Source organism: Phyllostomus hastatus, unplaced genomic scaffold (genome assembly GCF_019186645.2).
Source record: "Phyllostomus hastatus isolate PE091 unplaced genomic scaffold, TTU_PhHast_1.1 phas_scaffold_46, whole genome shotgun sequence".
Taxonomy (NCBI): Eukaryota; Metazoa; Chordata; class Mammalia; order Chiroptera; family Phyllostomidae; genus Phyllostomus; species Phyllostomus hastatus.
The window spans coordinates 36,830,955-36,857,004 of record NW_025334032.1 but is presented as its reverse complement, the minus strand read 5'-3'; the positions used below and the strand labels follow the sequence as shown (position 1 = coordinate 36,857,004).

General features: G+C 48.7%; 1 protein-coding gene across 2 annotated transcripts in view; it reads right to left on the bottom strand.

Moving 5' to 3' along the window:
* The window catches only part of FAT1 (FAT atypical cadherin 1), a 127,257-nt gene that overhangs the window by 94,571 nt on the left and 6,636 nt on the right, over positions 1 to 26,050 (bottom strand). For both annotated transcript variants that reach the window (XM_045821178.1, XM_045821179.1), the window contains exon 2: positions 11,652 to 14,916. In XM_045821178.1, coding sequence (XP_045677134.1) covers positions 11,652 to 14,898 — 3,247 coding nt within the window. In that variant the 5' untranslated portion in view covers positions 14,899 to 14,916. The remainder of the gene's footprint in view (positions 1 to 11,651; positions 14,917 to 26,050) is intronic.

Below are 26,050 nucleotides of genomic sequence, written 5' to 3'. Positions count from 1 at the left end.
TATTTAGATGATGTCACTAAAATATGAAAAATATTTTTAGTTTTGCATACATATTCTCCTTAAAATAGTATGGTTATTGAATTTCCCTTCATTCAACCAGGCTTTAAAAGAAGGGTTTGCCCATAAGTAAATAGTGCTCCATTAAAAGAAATAAACAAAAGATTTACAATATACAACATACAGCTTTTTAACAGGGTACATCTAGACATGTTTAATTTAACCCAGAACACTGCACGTTTCAAAAATACTCTGTGAAAACTCTAGAAGTGAGTGTTTCTTTCAAGCCTTAGGAAATTCATCAATAATGACACTCACATATAAAAATAAACCCTAGTAATCTGAGAGTGTTTCAAGAGTTCAAGATTTTGTCAAAAATGTACAGTGTAAGTGGATATTCCTGTCTTTCACATTTAAAACAGAAGCAATAATTTCTAATCTGGAAGATGATGCGGGCAACATCACCGCTCCCCTGCCCAAGGCAACAACAAGGTCTACCCCAGGCAATCCCTGTGAATGCCGGGTTCTAACTGCAGGCTTCCCCGCTCCATCCGACAAATGAAGCTGCTTCTGGGGAAGGCAATGTGTACACGAAAGGAGCCTGCATCGCTACTGCAGTGTTGCTGTGGCTGTTGCGCTCATGTTTTGTTTTTAGCTATTTCAGAGGTGTGGGCACGAGGGCATTTGCAATGGCAGAGCAGTTTTAACTGCATTACAAGAACGGGAAGACCTATGGCATCCTGGACACCGCTCCACCCCCAGGTAGAATTTCCTCCCTATGTACCCAACAGAACAAATTTGGAAAGGTCCTTCCCAATAACAGTTACTCAGACATAGGTCTCCTTGGATCGCTTTGTGAGAATCTACTGCCACGTGAAGCTGTGCCCGCCCTCCACGCGCCGGCTGGGGGTCTGCAGCGAGCTGGGCACACGGACACAGGGACAAACAGAGCAAAGTCCCCGCCCTCATGAAGCTTTCGCTGTGGTGGCAATAAAGGGAGAAAAGCAGATTGTTTTTTTTAATTATGTTAGGATAATGATGCACTACACGCAAAACACATGTATTTTAAATCTTGGGTCTGAAATTAAAAACTTTGTATTCCATAAATGCGATACTTAGTTTGACTTCTTCCTCAAACCAAGGATGTTGCACTAATTAACACCAAGCCTGAATACGATTTGTGTTCACTCTTTCCTAATCAGCTTTCATCTTCCACATGAGGGTGTCATGCTATTAAGTAAAAAATAATTTAGCTCTTTGAAAAGTAATTGTCCATTCTGATGTCTCAAGTGAAGAACTAACTAACTTGGTGTTTACATGACAAATGCCTCTGGTTTGCATTTAAAAATGTAAACACCTTCATCTGAGAAAGACTGAGTTTATCGAGCGACGGACATCACTGGACACGTGTTCCCCGAGCGCCAGCTGCGAGCCAGCCGCTGAGACAAGAGGCGTGAAGACGTCGGAGACACGCCGCCATCGCGGGGCTTTGAGAGTAAGTAGCCAAGGAAGGAACTTAATAAAGAACTAAAAGCAAAAGGATGTTAGAGAATCTTTTAAGAATTTATGGTGGAACTGCTTTAAAGTCATCTTCCAAAAAGCTGTTTTCAACTAATAAAATGTCCTTAACTTTGTGATACAGAAAACATGTTATTTCTTGAAAGATTCCAAAGTCATTATTTAAAAAAAAAAGACCTCCATAAAGGTCAAACAATATATTGACTAGAAGTGGTATGAAATTAACGTCTGGGAAATGACAAATCAGGAAATTCTGCCACCTATGTGATTATTTCATATTTTGTTATAAAGTTGTTCAATGCTCCTTTGATCATGAACAATACCAAAAAAAATGGCATTACAAATGCTGTGATTTTTATGTTCATTTGAATAAAAACCCAGTCTGTCAAGAAAGTCAACTTTATTATTAGAAGTCTGAGTTTTCTGACAAATTATTTTACCTTTACTAGTAGTTGAGCAAAGGAAGATTTTTATGGTAAGTTGGCAACACTAGGACTGCTTAACTCAAAAAACAAATATATAGTTTATTCTAATTATTTTATTAGGATTGTCTGTCTTATACCCTCAACCGAGAGAGAAAGTATCTGATGATGCAAGTCTGTAAAGAACTACAGATTAATGTCAAACTTGACAGCTCCTCTTGAATCCCTTAAGCACATGTCTAAATCACCAGAGAATCAATCTCTACTTGTTCAGTATAAACGATGTATCCACCTCACTTATAAAATAGAAAACCCACTACACAATAAGCACGCATTAGACTACGTGCCTAAGTGCCATGGAACCCACGCAGAAATCCTTGTGGACTATAGTCATCATACAATTGCTTGTCACTACCACTGTCGCCCCATCGTCATCACCACCACTCTCCTCCCCCTCCGGTCCTCCGCTGTTGAGAACTTCCGAGGACTGGCAGGTAGCCCGCAGCCCCTAGAACACGGGCCCGCAAGGACAGTGAGGGTCCGTGAACAGCATCAGCACTTCGTGAGCTCCTGGTCTTGTAACCACATCACTGCATCGCTGACGACAAAATACACAGTTTTCAACAGCTTCTCGAAAGTTCCTCTGATGCCAAAAACACGAAGAAGCCCTATTTCGGAGGTCTAGGAAGAAAGGCTTCCCCCCACCTTCATAACCACTGCTCTCGTATGCTACAGTCATCGGACGGCCTGGTGACCAGACCAGGGCCACAGCTCTGCTAGGTCACCCCCTGTGCTCGGGAGAGGACGGGAAAAAGAGTAAGACCGTGCTCCTCTGTCCGGGAGACAGACGTGAGGGGGCCAGACACACGTGCAACAGAAGAAGGCAGAGAACCCCTGAGCAAAGAGAAGCGAAGCCCGAGTGAGTCCCTGGGTCTCGGGAAAGGGTTCCGAAGAGAGGCGACGACGGCTTATCGGGCGCCCCAGCAAGTACCCATCGAGTGTCTGTCTCCTGGATCCAGCAGTCAAGCGTTTGCACTTCACCCCACAAGAAGCTGACAGTGGAGAGGGAAAGGACAGAGAAATAAACAATTACACGGGATTGATGCTTAGAACGTTTTTAAAAGTATGTACAAGGAAAGAATTCACCCCATATGAAGAAGAAAGATGTGTTAGGGAGAGTTAGGGATAATGAGGGCCGATCGGGGGAGACGAGAAAGGAGGGGCTCGGGGGTGGGGGCAGGGCTGCGCGGAGCAGGGCAGGCTCCCCCGGCTGACGCACAGGCTGATGCACAGGGTTGGGGGGGGGGCTGTGGGGAGGAGGGAACTGGGGGAGGGAGGCCCGCCCCAGCTTTGTGCAGCGGAGACCCTGGAAGGTCCGAGGGAGGGAGGCTGCGTGAGCAGGGGAACACGGCCGCTCACGAATCGTCTCTGTGTCACCACTGCAGCTCAGAATGGGTCACACTTGAGACCACATCGAAATTTCTATTGTGTGGTCAGAATCACTTCATTTAAAAAATGTTTTCACAATCACACAAGGTCAGTCTGTTATCGTAATCTCCGCTAATGGTCACGTCTTTGTAATTTAACACGGGCCCTACAGGAACAGAGCGCGTCAGCATCGAAGGGTACTCGTGGATCACCGTGATGTTCGAGCAGAACGGTCCATGCTGAGCTTCAAACAGGGCGGACCCGCATTCAATAAACGTGTAAAAACCTTAACTAGATGTGTATACCGACCAAGGTAAGGAAGAAAACCCACCAGTGGTAAGAAGATGCAACGTAGTTAAACCACCACAAGTTAGGAAGAAGTCCTAAGAAACTACAGAAACAACTGGGTAACTTTTATTAAAAAAGAAAAAAAAACAATTCAACTAAAACTAAAAGAACTAAACGGAGTAGACTTTCCCCAGCATGAAATAAACGGACGAATCTGAAGAGCCTCCTCCAGCAGGCCAGTTCACGCAGGCCCTCGGAGACCCGGCCACGACACCAAGCCAACGCGGTGCCGGCTGTTCCGAGGAGAGATGGCGTGCTCAGCTGGCGAGGCCGGGTAGCTGATGAGACTGGCCCTTGACGTCAACTGTGGACACTGTCCTGGACTTACTGTCAGCGCTGTTCAAGAGGGCAACTGCCAATTCGACCAGCACAGGCCTGCGCCCTGAGCGGCTCGCTCTCCAGACCCACGTGTCCCTCGTGAACGCGCAGGCATGAGGCGCTGTGCTCCGAGGCTTCACGTCTTGTACACGGAGCATCCCTATGTATAAGCAACACGGTGTGTTTTTGTAAAAAGTAAGTGCCATGGATGTAATGCAAAGTAACGCACGACGCAGGACACGAACGAATAGATAATAAGCACTTGATGAATCCAGCCTTCTGAATGAAAACAATCCACAAAGTCAGAACAACAGGAACGAAGTGGTTAAAGAAAAAAAAAACAGTCCAACATGGACAAACACCTAAAGTCTGAAATCCACTCATTGTTCATAACCGGGCAAGATGGACGATGTGTAACAAAACAGACTGGATACTAACTGAGCATTAAGTCTCTATAAACAGTCACTCACCAAGTGACGAACGCAACCCTTCCACACTCTCTGAAACATAAAAATGGTTCCCCAGGGAGAACCGTGTCCCCTCACTGTCATGCCACATGCCAGATGGCTGTGAGCAGGGCCGCTGGAGCCAGGACAGCAAGGGGACAATGCAGAGGACAACGGCCACAAGGAACTTGTGCAAAGGCCAAGGGCAGGTCAAGTTAACCTCAGCTACCCTGTGGGGGTCACAGTTTGGTTTTAAAGGTCTGCTAGAATCCTAACAGCCATCTAAAACTTGGTTTTGATGAAAAAAGCCTCCAATGTAACACTCTATACAGTTCAGACATCTAGTATTTTTACGTATGAGATCATAATTTCACAATGGAAACCCATGTAAAATACCTGTCTGCCTCACGTATAACATACTCTGTATGCTTCGCCCACTGCCAGTCACTTCACGGGAATAACCTTAAATTGCTGAAATGCCACCACTTTGTAACACTGAAATCCTGTTTTCCTAAATGTGCTGAAGAGCAATTTGTCATTCCGAGAAAAAGTGGTGGACAAAGATTCTTAGACTCTCCACTCCTTTGAGGCTAACGGATTTCATCACCACAAAACTAGTATTATATGAAATGTTAAAGGGTCTTCTTTAAGAAAAAGATTAAAAGTATTAACGGGAAAATGGCAGTAAATATGTATCTATCAATAAGTCAATCTGAAAAAAGAAGCAGAATACAGAAAGACTCAGAGACGCAGGGAACACTCTGACAGTGCCCGGCGGGAGGGGGCTGGGAGGATGGGCGAACAAGGTGAGGAAGGGATCAGGAGGTACAAACTGGTTGTTACGGAAGGTCACGGGGTGTGGGGCGCAGCTCGGGGAATAGAGTGAACGGTATTCTGGTAGCTACCTGTGGTGTCAGATGGGTGTGGGGTTTATGGGGTGCTCACTCAGTGGGTTATGCAGTGCCTGGTCACTGGGGTATACACCCGAAACTTGCATAGTATTGCATGTCAAGTGTAGTTGCAAAATAAAAAATGATTACTAAAATAAAAAGACCAAACCTCAAATCTAGGACTCAGTTCTTCTCCAGCCCGACCGAACCCAGGTCAGCCCAGAACCGCACTCAGCTAGCAGTTTTCAGACGGGCTTCCCCAGAACACCTGAACACCGTTCTTTAGAAGTGAGAGGTCGCGTAAGGTCGTGTTTGGACACAAGGCTCAGGAGGTCTGCCATTTAGTGCCGTGTATTTCAGGCAAGCTGCTTAACCTGTGTGTGAATGTTTCCTTACAGGTGTCAAGGAGGCAACAGCATCCATCTGGCAGGTGTGAGGAGGATAACTGAATACACGCACACTGCCTGGAAGAGCCCCTGGCTGAACGGTGTCTGTGGTGTTTATTCTACTGGTGTCCATGGTCGTTATTATCTTTTATCCCTGAAGGCATGAGGCCAGAGACCAGACTTGACGTTGACCCTACCCTACCCGGTCCAAGTCCCGGCCCCTGCACACCGCTCAGGGTGCTGTAAGAGCACCACACTGCCTCCCCAGGTCCTGCTTCATGACACAGCACCACCTGACGCACAGTTCAGGCAGCTGCCGACCCCGAGCCCGCCCCACCCGGTCTGACCCAAAGCATCAGCTTCTCCAACGTCACGCAAAGAACCAAAGAAAAGCTGATCCTCTGTTTTCTCTGAAAACAAAATGGAATTTCCTTAGGATGGCTAATTAGACCCTACTTCCAGCTAAAACCCCTCCAGCTTCCAGGAGTCATAACTTCTGCTTCTCCCCAGCAGAAACCAGGACTGTGCTCCGCCTCGACTCAGCATCACACAGACGCAGAAGAGCAGACTCTTGCTCCCAAACACACCAGCAGCACGGGGTCGCCGCAGAACTTCTGCCGCAACCCGATTTCCAATCTCACTGTGGCGAGGAAATCCACTGCTTTTCTCTTCGACCGTTCTAAGACGACAAAACGTAAGAGCAGGACAGCAGCTGCCACCACTTAGGGAGGAGACAGCAATACAAAGCCTTTTCACCAGCCCATTTCTGAACTCCGTCCAGGGCCTCCCACCGGGCCCTCTGCGGCCCCCAAGGCCAGGCAGCCCTGACCCACCTGCGACGCAGGTAACGGGTCCCGCCCCGGCAGGCCACACTTCTCACGGCCCCTCTCACGGGCGCTGTCACCGTGGCACTTGAGCCCACTGATGCTCTCTGCATCTTGTTTCCTGCCGTGAGAGGACAGGCCCTAGGAAAAAACACAGGTCCCGGGCCGCATGGAAAATATCCTACTTCCAGTTGAGAAAGGCTGTTGAAAAACTTGAATAAATCATTAAAATAACTCAGCGTTCTGCCAAACCGGACAGGAGTCCCAGACACATTCCCCTCTCATTAAAATTTCCTCCTGTTCCCACCAGACAAACGCGTTAGCCTTGTGTCTTCCTGGCGGAGGAAGGCCAGGGGCCGGCCTCCAGGCAGGCCAGAGAGGAATGGGGGGGCAGGCGGCCACACTCCCCCACGAGGAGGATGTGGCCGGACTCTCTCAAGAAAAACGGGCTCCCGACTACTCCCCTCCGCCCGTGTTCCACGAGTGGTGATTTATCTGGTTACAGCAGCTGCACTCCCATGCTAATTCATTCCAAGTCTTTTCATCAAAACGTCCACTTCGATCCCGAAACCTCAGCTGGGATTCTAAGAGGAACGCCGCACTCATAGGTCCAGAATCTGCTCTTATCTTAATGAAAAACGTGGTCTCCTCACCTAAGTTGTCCAGGGGGACACACTCTTAGTGGGCTGCGCTAGAAAAACTACTGAAAACGGAACCGAAGTATTGCAGCCTGGAGGGGGCACGTGCTTCCAGGCATCCCATCCTAATCCGTGCGCCAGGGGGCCACAGGCCTACGTCGGTCTCTGTGAACAATCTGAAAGACCTCCGGCCAACCACGTTTCTAGACACAGCCCAAGTCTGAAAAATCAGCGAAAAGCTGCAACTACTTTCTATTGGTGCTCAAGTTAATAATTCACCTGGAGGGTACCCATCGGCCAAGAACACTAAGCTGAATTGATTCCACAAACCTGAGGACAGATGCTCAAGATGCTATGCTCTCAACTTTGACGCGTACAACAAAGGGGGCAGGAACATATTTGAAGTGCAAACGGGGTGAATGCTGAGGAGTATCTGAGTCAGGCGAATCAAGACCTAAATGTGGAATCCCGCGTGCCTCAGGGAGCCTCACTCCGCCAGCACTTCTGTTAAACCCGCTCTCCGACCCCCCTCGCCGTAGGTGTGGACACAGGAAGGGGGAGAATCTTAATGACAGCGCTGCAGACGGGCCCTCTCACAAGGCTGACTTTCCCCATCGTTTTTCACATCACACTGCACCCGTCCAAACCCCCCACGGGCGGGCCCTCGTGCGGGGACGGCTTGTCAGAACAACTCACCAGCACCCACCCGAGGCCTCTGGGAAAGGCACCGGGACACAGTGAGCGCGACTCCGGTGAGTCACCGTCACCCCCGTGAGTCACCGTCACCCCCGCGCTGCCCCTGCCCGTTACCTCCCTGCAAAGCCAATGAGCAAAACATGTCCAAAGTCCAGGCCCGACAGGACTACACATATTTTAGGGAGTCCACAGAACTTCTGTTTTTTTAAAAAATGCTCCTTTTCAGGAAATGTTTCAAATGTAAGCAGTTTTTTTAAAAGAATCTTAACAACAAGAACTAAATTCAGATCTCTGAATATGTTCTCTGTTCGATGACAAGTACACTGATTCATCTGTTTGACAATGTTAAAATAGGTAAACCATCGCAAAGACTTGGGTACATGACTCAACGAACTCTACAGTTTAAAGTTAGGTCCAAGGCATTAGAGCCAACAGTGTAGTGGGCAGGTTCCTGGTGTCCAGAGGCAAGGCCCTCCTGTGTGGACCCCTACCACGTAGCCCAGCAGCAAAGGTGGGGCAGGGGAGGCTCCGAGAGTGTGGCAGAGCCGGGGACGCTGCACAAGCCGACACTGAACTTCTAGGAAGGTGCTAATAAAAACCTGACCCAAGCCGGGCCGACTCGGTTCACGCCCAGCGTCAGCGCTGGTCCCACGGGACCCCCACTGGTGTTCCTGAACTGCCCTTTCTTTTCTTCATCTCACAAGCAGCTCTCTACTCTTGCAGCCTGTCACAGAAATTAGACAAATCCCACATGAAGCATTAGCATGCCTAATTTTAGTATTTCTACTGCACAAAGCCTGACTCTTCCTGAAGGAATTCTACATCACGGTGTCAGCTGACTTGCCAGGATGCGCTACAGTAGCTGGGGCTGATAATTCTACTGCCAGAAACACATTTTGCAATGTGTACCAGGCCGATGTATAAATGCTACATCATTTTTATTTAATTCCAAAAAGAATATACACATAAATGTATTGTACAGTACATATTTTGCTTTGTAAAGCAAGGATTACAGGATAGATGACCTAAAATCGGCCAACTTTCCCTTCACTTTTAAATCTCAGTATTTATACAAATGCAGAACAGTTTCATGTATCCTTCCCCACCCCACGGCCCAAGGTCCCCTGGCCTCCTGCCGAGTTGCCCCTGGAAAGGTCTGGCCCTGCCATTCAGCTCGAAAACTGCTCTGGAGGCAGCCTTGGTCTCTGGGTTCTTCCCTCAGTTTTTCTTTCTGGACCCTAAAAATATCTCAGTCTCTTAGATTTACAAGTGAAAAATATTTATTTCTACATGAGTTTTGAAAAAGCCACAAAAAGTTCCTCTTTTAACTTGAAAGAAAAAAACAACCAAAAGGCAGTCCTCATATCAGTGAAGTCATCAAAGAAATGTAAATGAGGATTTTGGTTCTATTTTCTGTCTGAACTTTTTTTTTTACAACCGTTGTTTATGGGCTTGCAAAACCCACTTGGAAAAAGAAAAAGAAAAGCAGGAATAACTGTCCTGAGGAAACACAGAACACTTCGCAGTGTCAGCTTCCGTTGCTAATTTGGGGGTATTTTTCTGTTGACGTTGCATCTGAAAATTCGAATTCATGATGGAGAATATGACCCCAAAAAAATCTATTCATTCTGTTCAGATGAGTGATTACTAACTGCTGTTGATGATGCTATTTTCTCTTGAATTAAATAAAATACTTCGGGTATTTTAGATGAGTGTTATATAAGGTTTGTGTGTGTGTACAAATAACACTAATACATGACAATAGTATTTAATTCATTAGAAAAAACTCCCTTGAATAACCTAGAGCACATTAAAAATATTATAGCATCTTAAATAACTTACTTCCAGGGGAATAATTATTATATTTTCCGTGTGCTATATACCTATTAGACGTGGGAGTGATTCTGGGATGGGCACTGACTGAATACTCAGTGGTATGGCTGATTATAAAAAAAGTTTTAATGTAATAAGGAAACATCCCTGCTTAGAATGGGATGATTAATAAAGGACATATCAATGAGATTAGTAAACAAACTGAGCTCCAACTATGGCTGATCAATGCTGTGATTACCCAGCTTCTTTCCATGCCCACTGCCATTCTCCAAGGGCAAAACATTCAAAGCCAAAGTAATCATTAATTTAATCACTCGGCCTTTTAACATTTAATGAGCAAATTCTACATGACAGGCACTTCTGGCTAGGAGATGCTGAGGAGAGAAAATGCAGGAGCTAATGAAAAGCCGGCTCTTCAAGGTGCTTTGGGGGGTGAATTATAACGCCCGCAATTCATGTTGACTGTACTTCGAGACGGGGCCTTAAAGGGACAACTGAGTCACAATGAGGTTACTACGGCGGTCTCCAATCCAGTGGGATGGTGTCCTCATGAGAGATGAGGACATGGGCAGACAGGGACAGTCAGATAAAGAAAGACACAGAGAGAAGATACGCATCTACAAGCTAAGGAGAGAAGTCTCAAAAGAAACCTACCACGTCCACACCTTGACCTTTGACTTCTGGTCTCCAGAACTGGGAGAAAATAAATTTCTGATGTTCAAGCCCCCTGGTCCGTGGTACTTTGTTATGGTGGCCCTAGCAAAGTGATTCAAAGGCTCACCTCCCATCAGAGGTGAATGACACAGAACTATAGGTAATAGCCATGGAAAGCAGCTCAATTGAGATGTACACAGAGCCCTGGCTGGTGTGGCTCAGTGCACTGAGCACGGGCTGCAAACCGAAGGGTTGCCAGTTCGATTCCCAGTCAGGGTACATGCCTGGGTTGCGGGCCCGGTCCCCAGTGGGGGCCACGTTGAGAAGCCACCACACATGGATGTTTCTCTCCCTCTCTTACTCTCTGCCTTCTCTGCTCTCTAAAATAAATAAATAAAATCTTAAAAAAGAGACAGAGAGATGTAGACAGAGTGCAAGACAATGCACACTCCACCACAAAGTGGCTGTCTTGGATGTTGTGGTTTGGGGACCTTTACTAAGAGGAAGAATTATCATAGCAAAGCACCGCTATCGTTTTCAACACAATAATACAATCCAACCTGCTAGGGAGCTTTTAGCTTTTCCTTCTTATTTCACTTTATCCTCACGTAAATCTTGCGGTAATTTTGAGTGTGCCCATCTTATAGATGAAGAAAGCCAGTTTTCAGAAGATAACTAATTTGTCTAAGATCACCCAACTGACAACAGAAAGAGCCAAACTTCTAAGCCAGCTCTTCTCTATTCCACACTGTACATCTGCCTCTCAAACAAGGGTTGGAGGGGGCACTAAGCACAGCAGGTCCCGTGTCACGAGCTTTAGCCTCTCCATGCGCTGTGTAATTCTGTGGGTTTGCGATAACCCGCGAACAGCATGCTAGGGGGCGGTAGTGGCTGTTCTAAGTCCGTACACAGATTAGCCTGAAAAACGCTGCCAAGGCTTCTCCAAGTTACAGCAAAACCACAGGGATGCTTCTGATAAGACAGTCCAGCCTCAGAGATCAGTATCAGGGATCGTGATCTCATGCTTCCTCATTTTTTACTCATGATGTGGCTGTTCCTTCAGGTTCCTCTGGTTCCATCTTCAAGACTCACGTCACATACTGACACCTGCAACAGGACGGAGAGCACACACGCCCTTCTGTACTGAGTCCTAACAGAGGCTGGCGGGGAGCAACAGGGAACCGTGAAGGAGAGAGATCTACCGCAGAACACACGGGAGGGGAGCTCCAACAGAGAAATAAGGACATAATTACCTGTCTCTTCATCTATTTTGAAAACGCCAACACCCGAGCCGTCTCTGATGGAGTAACGGATCTCTCCATCTCTCCCGGTGTCTTCATCGTGCGCGGACACGGTCATCACTGAAGAGCCGATGGGGACATCTTCTTTCACCACGGCCCTCTCCACAAAGCTGGGAAACACCGGCGCGTGTAAGTTCTCGTTCACGTCAATCACCTCGACCTCCACGTAGCACGTGGACGACAGGGAGACCGGCTTCCCCTTGTCTTTGGCCCTCACGGTGAGATTATACACTTGCTTCTTCTCAAAGTCCAGCTGCTGCACAATCCTCACTGCTCCGCTGAGTTTATCCACGTCAAAGCTTCCTTCTCCTGGGTCCAAGAGACTGTATCGCACTTGACTGGACTGACCTAAGTCAGGATCATAGGCCTCTAACCACATGATGATGGTTCCTTCCGGGAGGTCCTCTCGAACTTTCACACGGTAGTTAGGTGGAATGAAGCGAGGGGGGTTGTCGTTAACATCCTCTACCGAGACCTTCAAAAGCACCGTGGAAAACAACTGAGGTTCTTCTGTGGCTTGGTCCCTGGCCTCGATCTTTAAGTAGTGCACGTGCTGGACTTCGGGGTCCAACGGGCGCACGACCGTGACCACGCCCGTCACGCTGTCGATGGAAAACGCATCCGTGTCTGTGAGAAGAGAGTAGGTCACCTGTCCGTTTGGCCCTAGGTCTTTATCTGTGGCTTCCACCTGGATGATCTCACTGTTTACCTCCCTGTCTTCACTCACCTCCACAAAATAGCTCTCTTGTAAAAACTCAGGGGGGTTGTCGTTGGCATCCAGCACCCTGACAGTGAGGAGATGCCAGGCGGCCTTCTGCGGTATGCCAAGGTCGGACACTGTAATATTCAGGGTGTACTTGTCTGTGGTCTCCCGGTCAAGTGGAGACAAAATTTTTAGCATCCCAGTATCCATGTCGATAACGAAGCAACTATCCTCATTTCCTCCCGAGATCGCGTAGACCAGCTTCCCGTTGAAGCCCGTGTCGAGGTCGGTGGCATTCACGAGGATGATGCCGGAACCCACGGGGCGGTTCTCCTTCACCTCGATGCCGGCGGGGAGGGTGCTCCTGAACTGCGGTGCGTGAGCATTGACAGAATGAGAGTCGAAGAAAACGTCCTCCACCTCCCCCTGGCCGTGCAGCTTGTTGGCCTGCAGGAGCTTCTCGGCCAGCATTTTGGCCACGCCCGTCTCCTCGCACTGCAAGTGCACCGGCTTGCGAGTGACGGCCACGGTCATGTTGATGTACAACGGGGTGGCAAAATTTTCTCCGTCGGTAGCCGTGATCCTCAGACTGTGGAATGACACCTTGGCCCCCACACCGTCCATCAGCGAGTGCTTTAAGGACAACACCCCGGAGCTGGGATGCAAGCTGAACAAATCTAGTTCATTCCCAGCCTCGATCTGATAGCGGACCAGCTGAAGTTCGTCGGCGTCAATGGCGGAAACGGTAGTTATTTGCTCCCCCACCCCGAGGTCCCGGGGGACGGTTCCTTCGCAGTTGATCTTCTCAAACAAGGGCGTGTTGTCATTCAGGTTGTTCAGAGTCAGGGTGGCGAGGACCTCGACCTCGCGACGGTACGGCAGGCCCCAGTCCGACGCGCGGACCCGCAGGGTGTAGACGCGGGGCATGAGCTCATAGTCCAAGACCTGCGACGTGCTCACAGCCCCGGTGAAGTGGTTGATGACGAAGGGCACGGGGTTGACGTTGGCGATGCTGTAGGTCACGTACCCGTTCTCACCCTCGTCCGGGTCCGCGGCGCTCACACTCAGGACGGTCGTGCCGACGGGCACGTTCTCGTCGAAAGAGGCTTTGTACGCCGTCTGGGTGAATTCAGGGGCGTTGCTGTTAGCACTTAAGACTTTAACCAGGACCCGGGTCGAGGCTCTTCTGTCGCTTGTGGTCACTTCGAGTTCAAACTGCGATGCCTGCTGTCTTTTCACTGGTTCCAAGATGGAAATGAGCCCAGTGTTGTGATTTAAACTGAACTTAGCTTTTCCAGGGGCGCTCTTGAAGACATACCTCACATGGGAATAACTCGGCGTGGTTCTCACCATGACCACGGGCGTGTGGGAAGGAGCCAGTTCGCTGATCTCTGCCCTGTACACCTCCTTCTCGAACCTGACCGGCCCAGCTCGGAACTGGGGGGAGGTCACGTGAACCACCTTCACAGAAGAGAACTGGGGGGGCGTTCCTTTGTCTTTCGCCTGCAGTGTCAGGTTGTAGCCAAAGGGATGACTGTCCCAGTCCACGCCACCCGCGGCCTTGAGCTTATACTCTTTGCTCCCCGGAGAGGACCTCACGGTTCTGAACTGCTGAAGGGCGTCCCCTGCCACAATGCTTAGGGAAGCTATTTCCCCACCGGCACCCTGGTCACAGTCATCCACCGTCAGGATCGCGTAGGTGGGGTCCTTGTCCAGTTCCGCCGGCGGCGACGACGTCACGGCGGTTATCACAGGGGCGCACTCGTTGGCCTGCTCGACGTGCACCGTCAGCTTGGCCATGCTGCTGACGCCGCTGCTGCCGTACAGCTTCAGGCCGCGGTCCACGGCGAGGATCTCCATCTCGTAGCGCCGCGTCTCCGCGTAGTCCAGCCTCCCGGTCAGCACGACCGTGCCGCTCGTGGGGTGGATGGCGAACATGTCCGTTCGGTCTTTAAAGCTGTAGTAGAACTCTCCGTTGGTCCCTATGTCGGCGTCGGTGGCACTGACTCTCGCGATGCTGGTCCGCAGGGCCGTGTTTTCAGGTAAGGAGACGCTGTAGGAGGTGGGCGAGAACAGCGGTCTCAAGTCATTTGTATCCAGCACCTGCACGCTGACCACCGTCCGAGCTTCGGCATTAGTGTGCTTTTCGAGGGCTTTGACGACCAGCGTGTAGTGGTCTCTCACCTCTCTATTGAGAATAGCTGTATTTCCTCCTTTGGTCCGTATCCTTAGGAAGCAAAAGTCTCCGAGAAGGTACTCTTCCGCTTTGAACAGGTTTTCATTGTCTCCTGAGACAATCTTGTACCTTAATTCCCACGAGGGGTCTGTAAGGTAGACGCCCATCTTCACAGGGTGCCCGACGTAGGTCTTGGCTGCGGAGTTTTCGCGCACGGTGACGTTGTAGTGGGACTGCGTGAACCGCGGGGCCTGGCCGCCGTGGCCGTCCGCAAGGTGCTGGAGGAGGAGGAGCAGAAGCGCGGCCACATGCCTCCCCATGGCGCCGCTCTCGGGAGCCTGCAGCGGAGCAGAGAGGGAGCGACCGTTACTTCGGAGAAATGCAACCCGAAAATGTAATTTTCCCCCCTTGCAGGGTGTTGGAGACCTTACATATTAATCAAGTGTTTTCCATCTTTGTGGAATACGAACAAATGAATGGTGTTAGCTTTTTTCCGTCTTCCAATGTAAGTATCAGCTCTTCTTATTCGTCTAGAGTTACTAAGTTTAAGAACACTCCTTTCCATATTTTAATGACTCGAGGTAAAGAATCCTAACGAGCATCAGATGAAAGACTGCCAATCGTAACAACTAAAGTGTATTCTAACACTTAAATCTTCAAGGCAAGTATAAGCAATTGTTAAAAAGGAGGATAGCTACATTGTTTACATTCACTCACATACAATAAAGCAGGGGTGTCTCGAACTCGTTTCCACCGGGGGCCACATCAGCCTCGCTGCTGCCTTCAAAGGGCCGGATGTAAATTTAGGACTGTGTAAATGTAACTGCTCCCTAACAGTTAAGCGAGAGCTTGGCAGCTGGGCATGGCAGCAGGGTAGAAACAAGGTGTGGGACTGGATAAAACAAGGCGAAGGGCTGGATTCAGCCTGGGGGCCTGGCGTTTGCCACCTGTGCAATAAATGCTCACAAACTCAGTGCTACTACCATCTCCTGAGCATGGGAAGCTTTGAACAACTAATTTAATAACAATAAAAAGTAAAAAAACCTCTGGGCAATAGTTTTATATGACTTCTCATAAAGATAGCTTGTAATTTCATTTCAAAATGTATCCTGAAATTATTTCTTTATATGATTAAGTGGAAAGGTTCACTGTCTCGGTACTATATCACAACTTCAGTGTATTAAAATAATTATGTCATTCAAGTGTGAGACTGAGGTAATTTCTGAACCACTGAAAGCAAAAAAAAAAAAAAAAAGTTTACAAAAGGAAAACCAGCAGCCTGATGATGAACAGAACTTCTCCTCCGAAAGTCAGCGAGAAGCACCTCTCACCAATCACATCAATGTCTTATCACCGCTGTTGTCAGCAACCAGCGCTCACAGAGTACCCCCAGTCCTCAGGGCACCGAACAACCAACCTGACACGGGAACACAACACACACACACGCACACACACCCACACACACTCATGCACAGCCTAACCACTGAGGCTAAGGCGGGGGGGGCTGATCCATGCAGCAAGGCGGCAGGCACTGTGGGAGTCAGAGGGAGGAGTCCAGGAAAAGCCACGGGAGAAGAAGGGGCTGCCTTGAACAAGTGGGGGCAAGGCAGTCCACGGGGCTGAGGTCTGGCACCGGAGCAGAACGATTACCGTCCGACCGACTGTTACCCGAAATGCCAAACTCACCTTGCAACTCAAGGTGGCTTCTTCAACATCCCAGCACTGAGAGCAGAGGACAGCACCGTCCCTTGTGGCAAAGTGACTCTCAAATGCATGTTCATGGAACGTGAATGCTGCCAAAGGTGAAAGACACAGCAGACTGGAGGCTGCACAGCCAGGGTGAAATCAGTATGGCCATACTCAGGCACAGTCTCCTAACTCAGCCAGCTGCTGCCAGCTCCGCCCCATCACTCATTCCACTGGGGGAAGGGCGGGGGCGGGGCCTGGTTTGCTGAAAGCAGCTAGGAGCTAATTGATACTGAGCCCTGTGTTCCAGTGGAGCGCCCTACCTTGTTCTGTAGATAGTAGCCTTCAGCTCAGCAGAGAAAGGAGGGAAATGAGACAGATACCTGGCCTCTAGAAGAACAAGTCTCATTTAAACAAAGCAACAGAACAGTTTTCTCTCAGAACTGTTCCTTTATTTAGTCAACAGCTCCGAAACTCAGGTGAATTTGAATGCATCCCGAGGCATTTACAAACGAGGAGTAACTAAAGATAGATAGATACATGGATATAAAATGCTTTAAAGAACACTTAAAAAGATGATGTTAAACAAACATTGTCTTTGTTTTAGGGAACATACTATTACTATTATCTACTTGACAACAATTATACTAGGATTCTACCATAAGCAATTAAAAATTTTTGCTTCACCTTGGCTGGCGTGGCTCAGTGCATTAAGTGTTGGTCTGCAAAGCAAAGGGTCACCAGTTTGATTCCCAGTCAGGGCTCATGCCTGGGTTGTGGGCCAGGTCCCCAGTAGGAGGTGCACAAGAGGCACGCACACACTGATGTTTCTCTCCCTTTCTTTCTCCCTCCCTTCCCCTCTACAAATAAATAATATCTTAAAATTGTTTTTGCCTAATTCTACATATAAAATATCATGCACTGAAGCAATAAGGCAGCACTCTATCGGTTGATACGAAAAGATGCCCAGATAGACATGCTGGAAAAACTAAACTGACCCCATTTACATCTGCAAAATAAAAGGAGAAGAGAGATAAACTGTGTGCAGAGGGCACACAAATGTGCTTAAAAATGAACAGAAAAATCTGGACACAAATAAAAAATATTGTTAACTGTGGTAACTTCTAGGGAACAGGCAGCTGGAGACATGCTTCCACTTTTACTTTTCTATCTGAAGTTTCGGGCATAAGCATACATTACCTTTATCATTCATTCACTCCCTTTATCAAGTATTTGATTCGGTCAACAAACATTTAATGTGCTGGCAACAGCTGTAGATGTCGGGGACACAAAAGTGAAGCAAACAGCCCACCAACACACTCTCACGGCGACACATTTCCTGGTGGCAAACATGTCAACAGACTACATCGGGTGCTGATGATGATCGAGTGAGAAGCAGAAAAATAAATGGAGCAGGCCCAGCGAGACTGGTCAGGAGCCTAAAGGGAAGGAGAGAACCCTACATTCAAAAGGGCCGGGGTTTCTGAGCCTCAGCACTTTCCACATTTTGGAATTGTGTGTGTTTCACATTTTGGAGGGGGAGTTTAGCAAGCTGCCCCAAGCATTCTAGGGTGTTTATGACTAGTCCTGGTCTCCACCCGCGAAGTAAGAGCCTGGAGCACAACCTCCCCACCCACTGAAAACGTCTCCAGGTATGGCCAAATATCTCCCTCCTGGGGCTCAAAGTCTCCACTGGCAGAGAAGCAACAAAGAGACCATTGTGGCTAGGGCACACGGGTTAGGGGAGGGCAGTCAGGGGGCCTTTTTTTAATGCAAACTTTTAATTTTAGAATAGTTTCAGATTTACAAAAAAGTTAAGATCATTTCTCCTACTGAGAACAGCTCACCTAAGTAAGGCACCATTGCCACAACGAATGAACTAATTGGATACACCGATCCGAACTACTGAAGTCCTGATGCCCCTTTTTTGTCCCAGAATCCCATCCAAGACCACCACCACCTTACACCACGTCGTCCTGTCTCCAACTCCTCTGGACTGTCACAGTGTCTCGGATTTTCCTTCTCGTTAATGACCCAGACAGTTCCGAGGACCACCACTGGTCAGGCATTCCGTAACAGGACCCCAGTGGGGTCTGCCTGGCGCTCCTCCCATGACCGCCCCGGGGCCGTGTGTTTGGGGCAGGAGGTGAAGTGCCGTTTTCATCACATGCCCGTGCCTTCTCCGTGCTGAGGCTGGCCTCGTTCTCTGAGTTGTCCCAGTGCTTGTCATGTTTCTCCACCGCGAAGTTACTCACCCCCCTCCCCGCCCCTCTGTACTATTTAGAAAGAAGTCACTATGCACAGCCCACACCTAAGGGGTGGAGAGTTATACTTCGTGAATTATTGAGAATCCTTCCACAGGGGAACTCTGTCTACTTTCTTCCATTTGGGTATCTATTCAATCATCCCTTTAGATCCCTAGGAACTCACGGGGGAAGGGCAATGTTCAGGACTCTGAATTATACTTGAGGATTTGCAACAGGGATTGACACGCTCTAACTTGAAGTGAAAATGGTGGCGCCGAGGGGCCCGTGTAGGGAACAGAGCACAGGGTGGCCAGGGCAGAAGCTGGAGGGGGCAGTTCAAGGGGAGGGACCAGAGTGGCTCAGCCCCAACATGGTAATGATGGAGGTGGGGAGAAGTGATCCAATTGCGGATCAAGTACAGGATCTGCTGACAAACTGGAGAGGCAGAGGGGAGGAGGGAATGGGAGAGGTATCAGAAGTGACTCCAAGGATTCTGTGCTGAGTAAGAAAAACTGGGCTGGCAGGTACTGAAAGAGGGGAGAGGGAGGGAAGAATGGATTTTAGGGGGTAGGATGAGGAGTCCCGATTTGGACAAGTCGAGGTGGACACACCTGTTGTAAGGAGTAAGTGGGCAGCTGGACGTGCGTGCGGCAGAGGCCCGGCCTGGAGACCTCAGTGGGAGAAGGACTGGAAACCACGAAGCTGCGGTCGCCAGTGAGCGGAGCACAGGCAGAGAAGAGAAGGAAGCAGCCCCGGCTGCTCCCCCAGATTCGGAGGACAGTCAAGGACAGGAGCCAGCTGAGGAGTCAGGGAGCTGCGGAGGTGGAAGCAGCGAGGAACAGTGGCGTGCCAGAGACACACGGAGATGGATCTCTGAGAACATCCGAAGCCTGACACCAGAACTCGGATATGAGAGAGAAAGGCCCTGGACAGCGCCCTCCACCCCCAGGTCACTAGGACTGCCACCCAACAGGTCAAGTGACTGCAGCTGCTCTCTCGGCAGGCCCTCAGGCCCCCACTCCGAGCGCAGCCTCTGCCGCCACCCCCTTACTTCCCACAGCCCGAGTCCCACGCACCTTTCACGACTCACCCGGCACACTCCTCACGGACACGGCGCAGCGGGAGCGAACTTCCTGCACCGTGTTATTAACCCAGACCAACACGCCACGATCAGAAAACAAACAAACAATAAAACTACGGCTGCTACTCTGTGCAAAACAAACAATAAAGCTGCAGGGGGAAAACTAAGATACGGAATACCATTTCATCTAAAAAGTCTAAGAAGTGCATTATCACCCACAGTGCAATGCTCATGAAAATTAAACTCCGAAAACCATTCTAGCCAAAGGCTACACTTTGATATTTGGAAGGTGATCAGCTACTTGAATTTGCAGTAGTTTAGGGTTCCTTCTGGCATTCTCCAAAGTGGAAACAAAGAATGCTTCCTTAGTGCGGCCCTCAGGGGAAAGGGCCTCACGTCTAAAGCTGGCATAGCTTTAGGACAGGGCTCTGAAAATCCATAAATAAGAGAGAAAAGTAATGTTTCTAGGAGAACTCAGATATCAATACGCTCCTATTTCCACATTAGGGAGAGCTTCGCGTAAGTACTCCAGTGGGTTACTGCGACGGCACCATCTTCAGGGAGCAGAGCGCGCCCCGGTGCTGAGGGCGTGGCCGCGCGTGTTCCCACCGAAAGCTGAAGGCGCGGAAGGGTTTCATTCACTCGGAAACGGGACCTCATGCGGGACACCGCATCACACAACGCACAAGTTCTCCTCCGTGTTGTATGTTTGCTGTGCAGTCATTACAGCCCTCTGGCCTGGGGAAACAGTACTGAACTTTCCATTCCACGAATGATAAAAGCATGCAGCACGACCCAAGGACCCTGTGTCCCCTCCTCGGGCCCCCCTGCACACCCCCACCCTGCACCGACGTGGGTGACAGCATCACTGCGGTGGAACTACTACTGATATGGAGAGTTTCATGTTCGGTTAGAATAGTGCCACGTTTTTAGAGTGTTTTTTATTTTTTTAAGATGTCTAACTTGCAGGGAAGATAGCTGCACTTTCAGAGAAAAATGTCATGAAGTTGTCAAAAAAACAAAATACGAAATTAAGTGGCTCCCGTTTTTCAAAAAGTGTATATTAAATGCTTAATGATCTCTGAAATCGTAACAGGAGTCAAAAACACTGTAGCCTACTAAGAAAGCCTTTTGTTACTCAGCTATAATCAATTCATAGCTTCCAAATAACATTTATAAATGGAAAAAAATCTGCATTTTTCTAATTACATTATCATAGTCATAGATAGTACTTTTAAAAGCTTTCGTTCCTAGGCTGAAAAATTAATGGGTAGAGCTTTACTGTCTGGGTACATACAACATCTTTTTAAGCTGTCTTAATACATTTTTCAATAAAACTGGGTAGGGGACCAGCTATGAACCTAGAATGGAGCAGCAGCCTTAAGCTGAGTGTACACATCATTGAACTACTTCGGGGACTCTGCGTGTAGGTAGTTTTGACTGCTGCTGCAGTAAGTCTGATAGCTCTGGCAGCAACTGAACTCAGACACGGCCTGCAAAAGGTCAACAACAGACGCCAAGTTCACCGCGAACGGAGCGCAAACTCCTGACGCTGACGGCGAAGAACCGCCGATCTCTCTCCCGAGCACAGAGTCCCTCTTTCTCAGAACTTAAAAATGTCAGCGTTTGCCTGATTTAACTAATCCCCAGTCATTTTTTAAAAGTTTTCTTGCCCTGAAGAAAGTTAAACCAGACTTCCTCATTTCTAAAGAGCCTCCGTATAAAACCAACTGTGTAATTTTCCGACTCCGTGAGCCTGTAAAACACGTCGGTGGGCACCGTGAGGGTGGCTGTGTCTGGTGGGTCCGCGCTAGCGCCACGTGGGAGGCGAGACAGGCGACCGAGGGCTGCCTGTGCGTTTCTGGCTGGGCCAGGCGTCCCTGCGCTGTGCCCTGCTCTGCCTCGCCACACTTGCAAACACACGACCACGACCTGCTTCCCATCCTCCAGCCACTTTCTCCTCATCCACCCTCCAAGGCAAACGTCCTCCACGGAGAAGCTCAATAAACAGGCTGTTTACTCCTTCTGATCTAAGATACATCGCACCGAATGTATTTTCCTCCGCCAACAGAAACCATTCAAATGATGTTTTGGCGGGGTAGTCGGTCATGAACACCGGCCGCCTCTTCCGCTCCCGCATTAGTAAGTTTCCATTCCAGGTCACGTTGGGATGCTCCTGTGCACTCAGGCAGCAGAGGCATCTCAGTAAGTAATGTGAGTGGTCCATGTACAGTGAGGAAACGCAAGTGTCACGTAGACAGCCCTTCCTCTTTCTCTGCCTCTGTCTTCTTCCTACATCTCAGAGGAGACGGGGCCCACCCCAGCTACAAAGAAAGGCACCCTCGATGCCCCCAAATTCTGCCTCTTCTGCGGCTCTTCCCCAAATCCTCTCTCCCACTCAAACATCGCACTCAAATGCCCCCCTCACTGCAGCCATGCTGTGCAGAGTCTACGAATACACACAAACAGTGCTGTTTCCGTAGCCTAGTGGTTCCACGTTCCCCTACAAATACACACAGGCTCATCCCTACCCAAAGGTGAACTTCATTCAAACCTCCACCCTCCGCAAACCAACACCCCCTTTCTCTCCTTCTCACACTGGCAAATGGTAGTTTCTGGGTGCTACCTTCACTGCCTCAGCACCCCTCTCCTCTCAGGACCTGACCTCTGCCCTCAATTGCTCCCCACGACCTCGGGTCCACCTGGCAACAGAAGCGGCTTCTCCCGGCACCACACACTAACGCCAGACCAAGTGACCTTCTCCTCAGCGCCCACCTTCTTGGACTCAGCAGCACATCTGACACGGTTCGCCCCTAATCCCCTGTGCCTCTTGTCCTTTATATATTGCCACAGACCGCTTGAAACAAAGAGGCAATCCATAATGTGTAATGGATAAATGGCACAATTATCCTGATTCTCTTGCATTCGTTTATCCTCTACACTGACTCTTTCACCTTGAAGTCCGGCACTGCAAACTTCTGACTTCCGACGTTGTACACATGCACATGGTAAGGCCCCCAAAGATCTCATGCACTTCACGGTGGCTGCAGAAGGCTGGGGTGGCTGCAGCAACTTCTGCCACTAAGACAAGAATCGAGTTTGCCACACTGGTTGACTGGTCCTTTCACCATTCCTCTGTAGTGCGTCATACTGTTGGACAGCCCTTTACCCACAGAACTTCTTTCAAAAGGGAAGTCAATCCTCTCAAACCCCGCCACTGCTTTTATTGGCCAAGTGTGTTTCAACGACCTTCAAAGAATCTTCACCGCGAGTAGATTCCATCGCAAGCAACCACTCTCTTTGCTCAGCCGTGAGAGGCAGCTCCTCATCTGCTGACGTTTGACCATCAGGTGGCAGTGATCCTGTCCTGTCCTCAGGCTGTAATTCCAGTTCCCTTGTGATTTCCACCAGGTCGGCAGTGACTTCCTCCACTGGGATCTTGAACTCCTCAAAGTCATCCAGGAGGGCTGGAATCCACTTCCTCCAAACTCCTATTGACACTGATATTTTGACCTCTTCTCACGAATCACGAAAGTTCTTAATGGCATTTAGAGAGGTGAATCCTTCCCAGAAAGTTTGCAACTTCCTTTGCTCAGATCCATCAGAAGAATCACTATCTCTGGCAGCTATATATAGCCTTGCAAAATGGATTTCTCAGTAATAAGACCTGAAGGTCAGAATTACTCTTTGATCCACAGGCTGCAGAATGGATGTTGTGTCAGCAGGCATAAAACATTAATCTCGCTGCGCATCTTTATCAGAGCTCTTAAGTGGCCAGGTGCATTGTCAATGAGCGGTCATATTTTGAAAGGGATTTTTTTTTTTCTGAGCAGTAAGTCTCAACAGTGGCCTTCACACACAGGGTGGGGCAAAAGAAGGTTTACGGTTGTGTGTCCGAACAATACAGTAATTAAATAACAATACAAGAATAAACTCTGTTTCTCAGACCCACAACTGTAATTAATCCGACGTCTGCCCCGCCCCAGATTCAGTAAACCGTGCTGCGAACAGATGTGCTGTCATCTGGCTGTGTTTCCCCTTCGTAGAGCACAGGCAGAGTCGATTTAGCACAATTCCTAAGGGCCCCAGGATTTCAAAGTGAAAAGGGGCACAGGCACCACAGTCACCAGCTGCATCAGCCCCTGACAAGAGAGTCAGCCTGTCCTTCCAAGCCTGGAAGCTGGGCATTGACTTCCTCCTCTCTGGCTAGGAAGGTCTAGCTGGCGCCTTCTTCCAATACAAGGCTGTTTTGTCTACACTGAAAATCTATTGTTAGTGTAGCCACCTTTATTAATCGTATTAGCTAGATCTCCCAGATAAACTGCCATAGAGTCTGCATGAGCACTTCAAGCTTCACCTTGCATTTTTATGTTCTGGAGATGGCTTCTTTGTTTAAACCCCATGAACCGACCCCAGCCAGCTCCAGACTCTCCTTCTGCAGCTTCCTCACCCCTCTCAGCCTTCAGAGTTGAAGAGAATTAAGGCGGTGTCCTGGATTAGGCTTTGGTTTGAGGGAGTGTTGTGTAACTGGCCGGACTTCTATCCAGACCAGCAACCCTTTCTCCGTATCAGTGGGAATGATAAGAAGTTTTGCTTTCTTATCATTCCTGTGTTCACTGGAGTAGCGCTTTTAATTTCAAAAACTTTTCCTTTGTATTTGCTACTTGGTTGTTTGCCCTACCTCTTGTCCAAACTCAGCCTTCAACGTGTTTTTCCTCATTAGGCTCAATCATTTCTAGTTTTGATTTAAAGTGAGACATGCAACTCTTCTTTCACTTGAACACCCAATTTCAACACTGCTGCGTCTCGGGGAACAGGGAGACCTGCAGAGAGGAGAGGCAGGGAAAGGCCCGCTCAGGGGAGCAAGCAGAGCGCACACATTTATGGATTAAGTTCTGGGTTGTATGCGAGTGTGGTCTGTGTGCCCCAAAGAGTTACAGGAGTAACATAACGTGAGGGATCACTGATCCCAAAACCATCACAACAAATACAACTGAAAAATCGGAAACATTGTGAGAATCACCAAAATGTTCCACAGCGCCAAGAAGCCAGCACACGCTCCTGGAGAAAGGTGCTGACAGGCTTGCTTGACTCTGGGTTACCACAAGCTTTCCATTTGTAAAAAAATCACAGCATCTGTGAAGTGCAATAAATGAGGCATGCCTGTAACAGCGATCCCACTGTCTTGTCCCACTTCAGAGATGTTTCACCTCTTCCCAAATCACCCACATTTGCAGTCTACGAAATGAAATGGAGAAGAAGGGGCTGGGAGACATAAAACTTATGATCTAGCCCCAACTTTGTCACTAACCAACTCTGTGAATTGAATGAAATTACTTAACACTTGGGAGGCATTTCTTTATTTGAAAAACCAGAGATTGGCCTAAAATTGCTATAGCCCCCTACCCTCCACAGATACATATTCTGTCACCCCTCTCTCCAAATACACTCAACGCACATTCTCTCTCTCTCTGAAAGTTCAGGATTTCTATGACCTTTTATTCTGTGACCTTTGACGGCCAAACCTCCTCTGACTTTTACCCAGACTTGACTTTCTCCCCATTTCTCAAAACTGTCCCCTCTCCACTTCTGCGGCCGCCACCTCGTCCAGCTCACGTCTGTGTTGGTTCAGACGCAGCACCTGCAGAGCTGCTCAGGGCTTCCTGCTCTCTGGTCCCCATACTGGTTAGCTTCTACGGGGCAATCAAATTAATCTCATGAAAGCTTCCTTGTAATACTATCCTCTAGTTTATAAACATTCAGTGTTTCCCCTCAACCTGCTGATTAAGTATATTCTTCTTGGCCTTGTATCAAAGGCCTTCGACAATCTGTCCGATACTTCCTTTCCTAATTTAATCTCCCAATTTTACTTCCTCTTTCGAATCCAAACAGTCTATTCCACCAGCTGGAAACCACTCAGCTGTCTTGGGCCGTGAAACCACCTAGTGGGGGCGGCTCCGAATTTGTACCTTATCCACCCCGTACCTTCTGAAAGGTAATGCAAACATGACCGCCCTGCACTCGGCACAGACAGTTTAGTTATCTTCACCTTTTTCTTCACCATTTCTGTATTTCCTCCTCTTCTAAACCACAGACCGATAAAACTACCCTCCCCCCCCATCTTTGTAATCCAGTGTAAGCCCTACCTATAGGTTTTCTGTTCTACCTGCACAAGGAAAAAAGGCAATTCATAATCGAGTCAAAACAATGAAAGAAGCACCGAGGATAAACCAATCAGGCCTTTTTAACTGCAGATAACAGGGCACGCTTAGGTCCCAGGTCTCTTCTCTCACTATCTATCACAGCACAATACAGTCACAACTAATCACTAATCCTCGACAACTAACTAATTAAGGTTTCCACAACCTGCTTTACACGTGTCATCTCCACCCCTTGATTAGTCCCTCCCGATTCACTTTTCCCTCAGAGCTCACCCCATCCTTCTATCCACGTACCCCA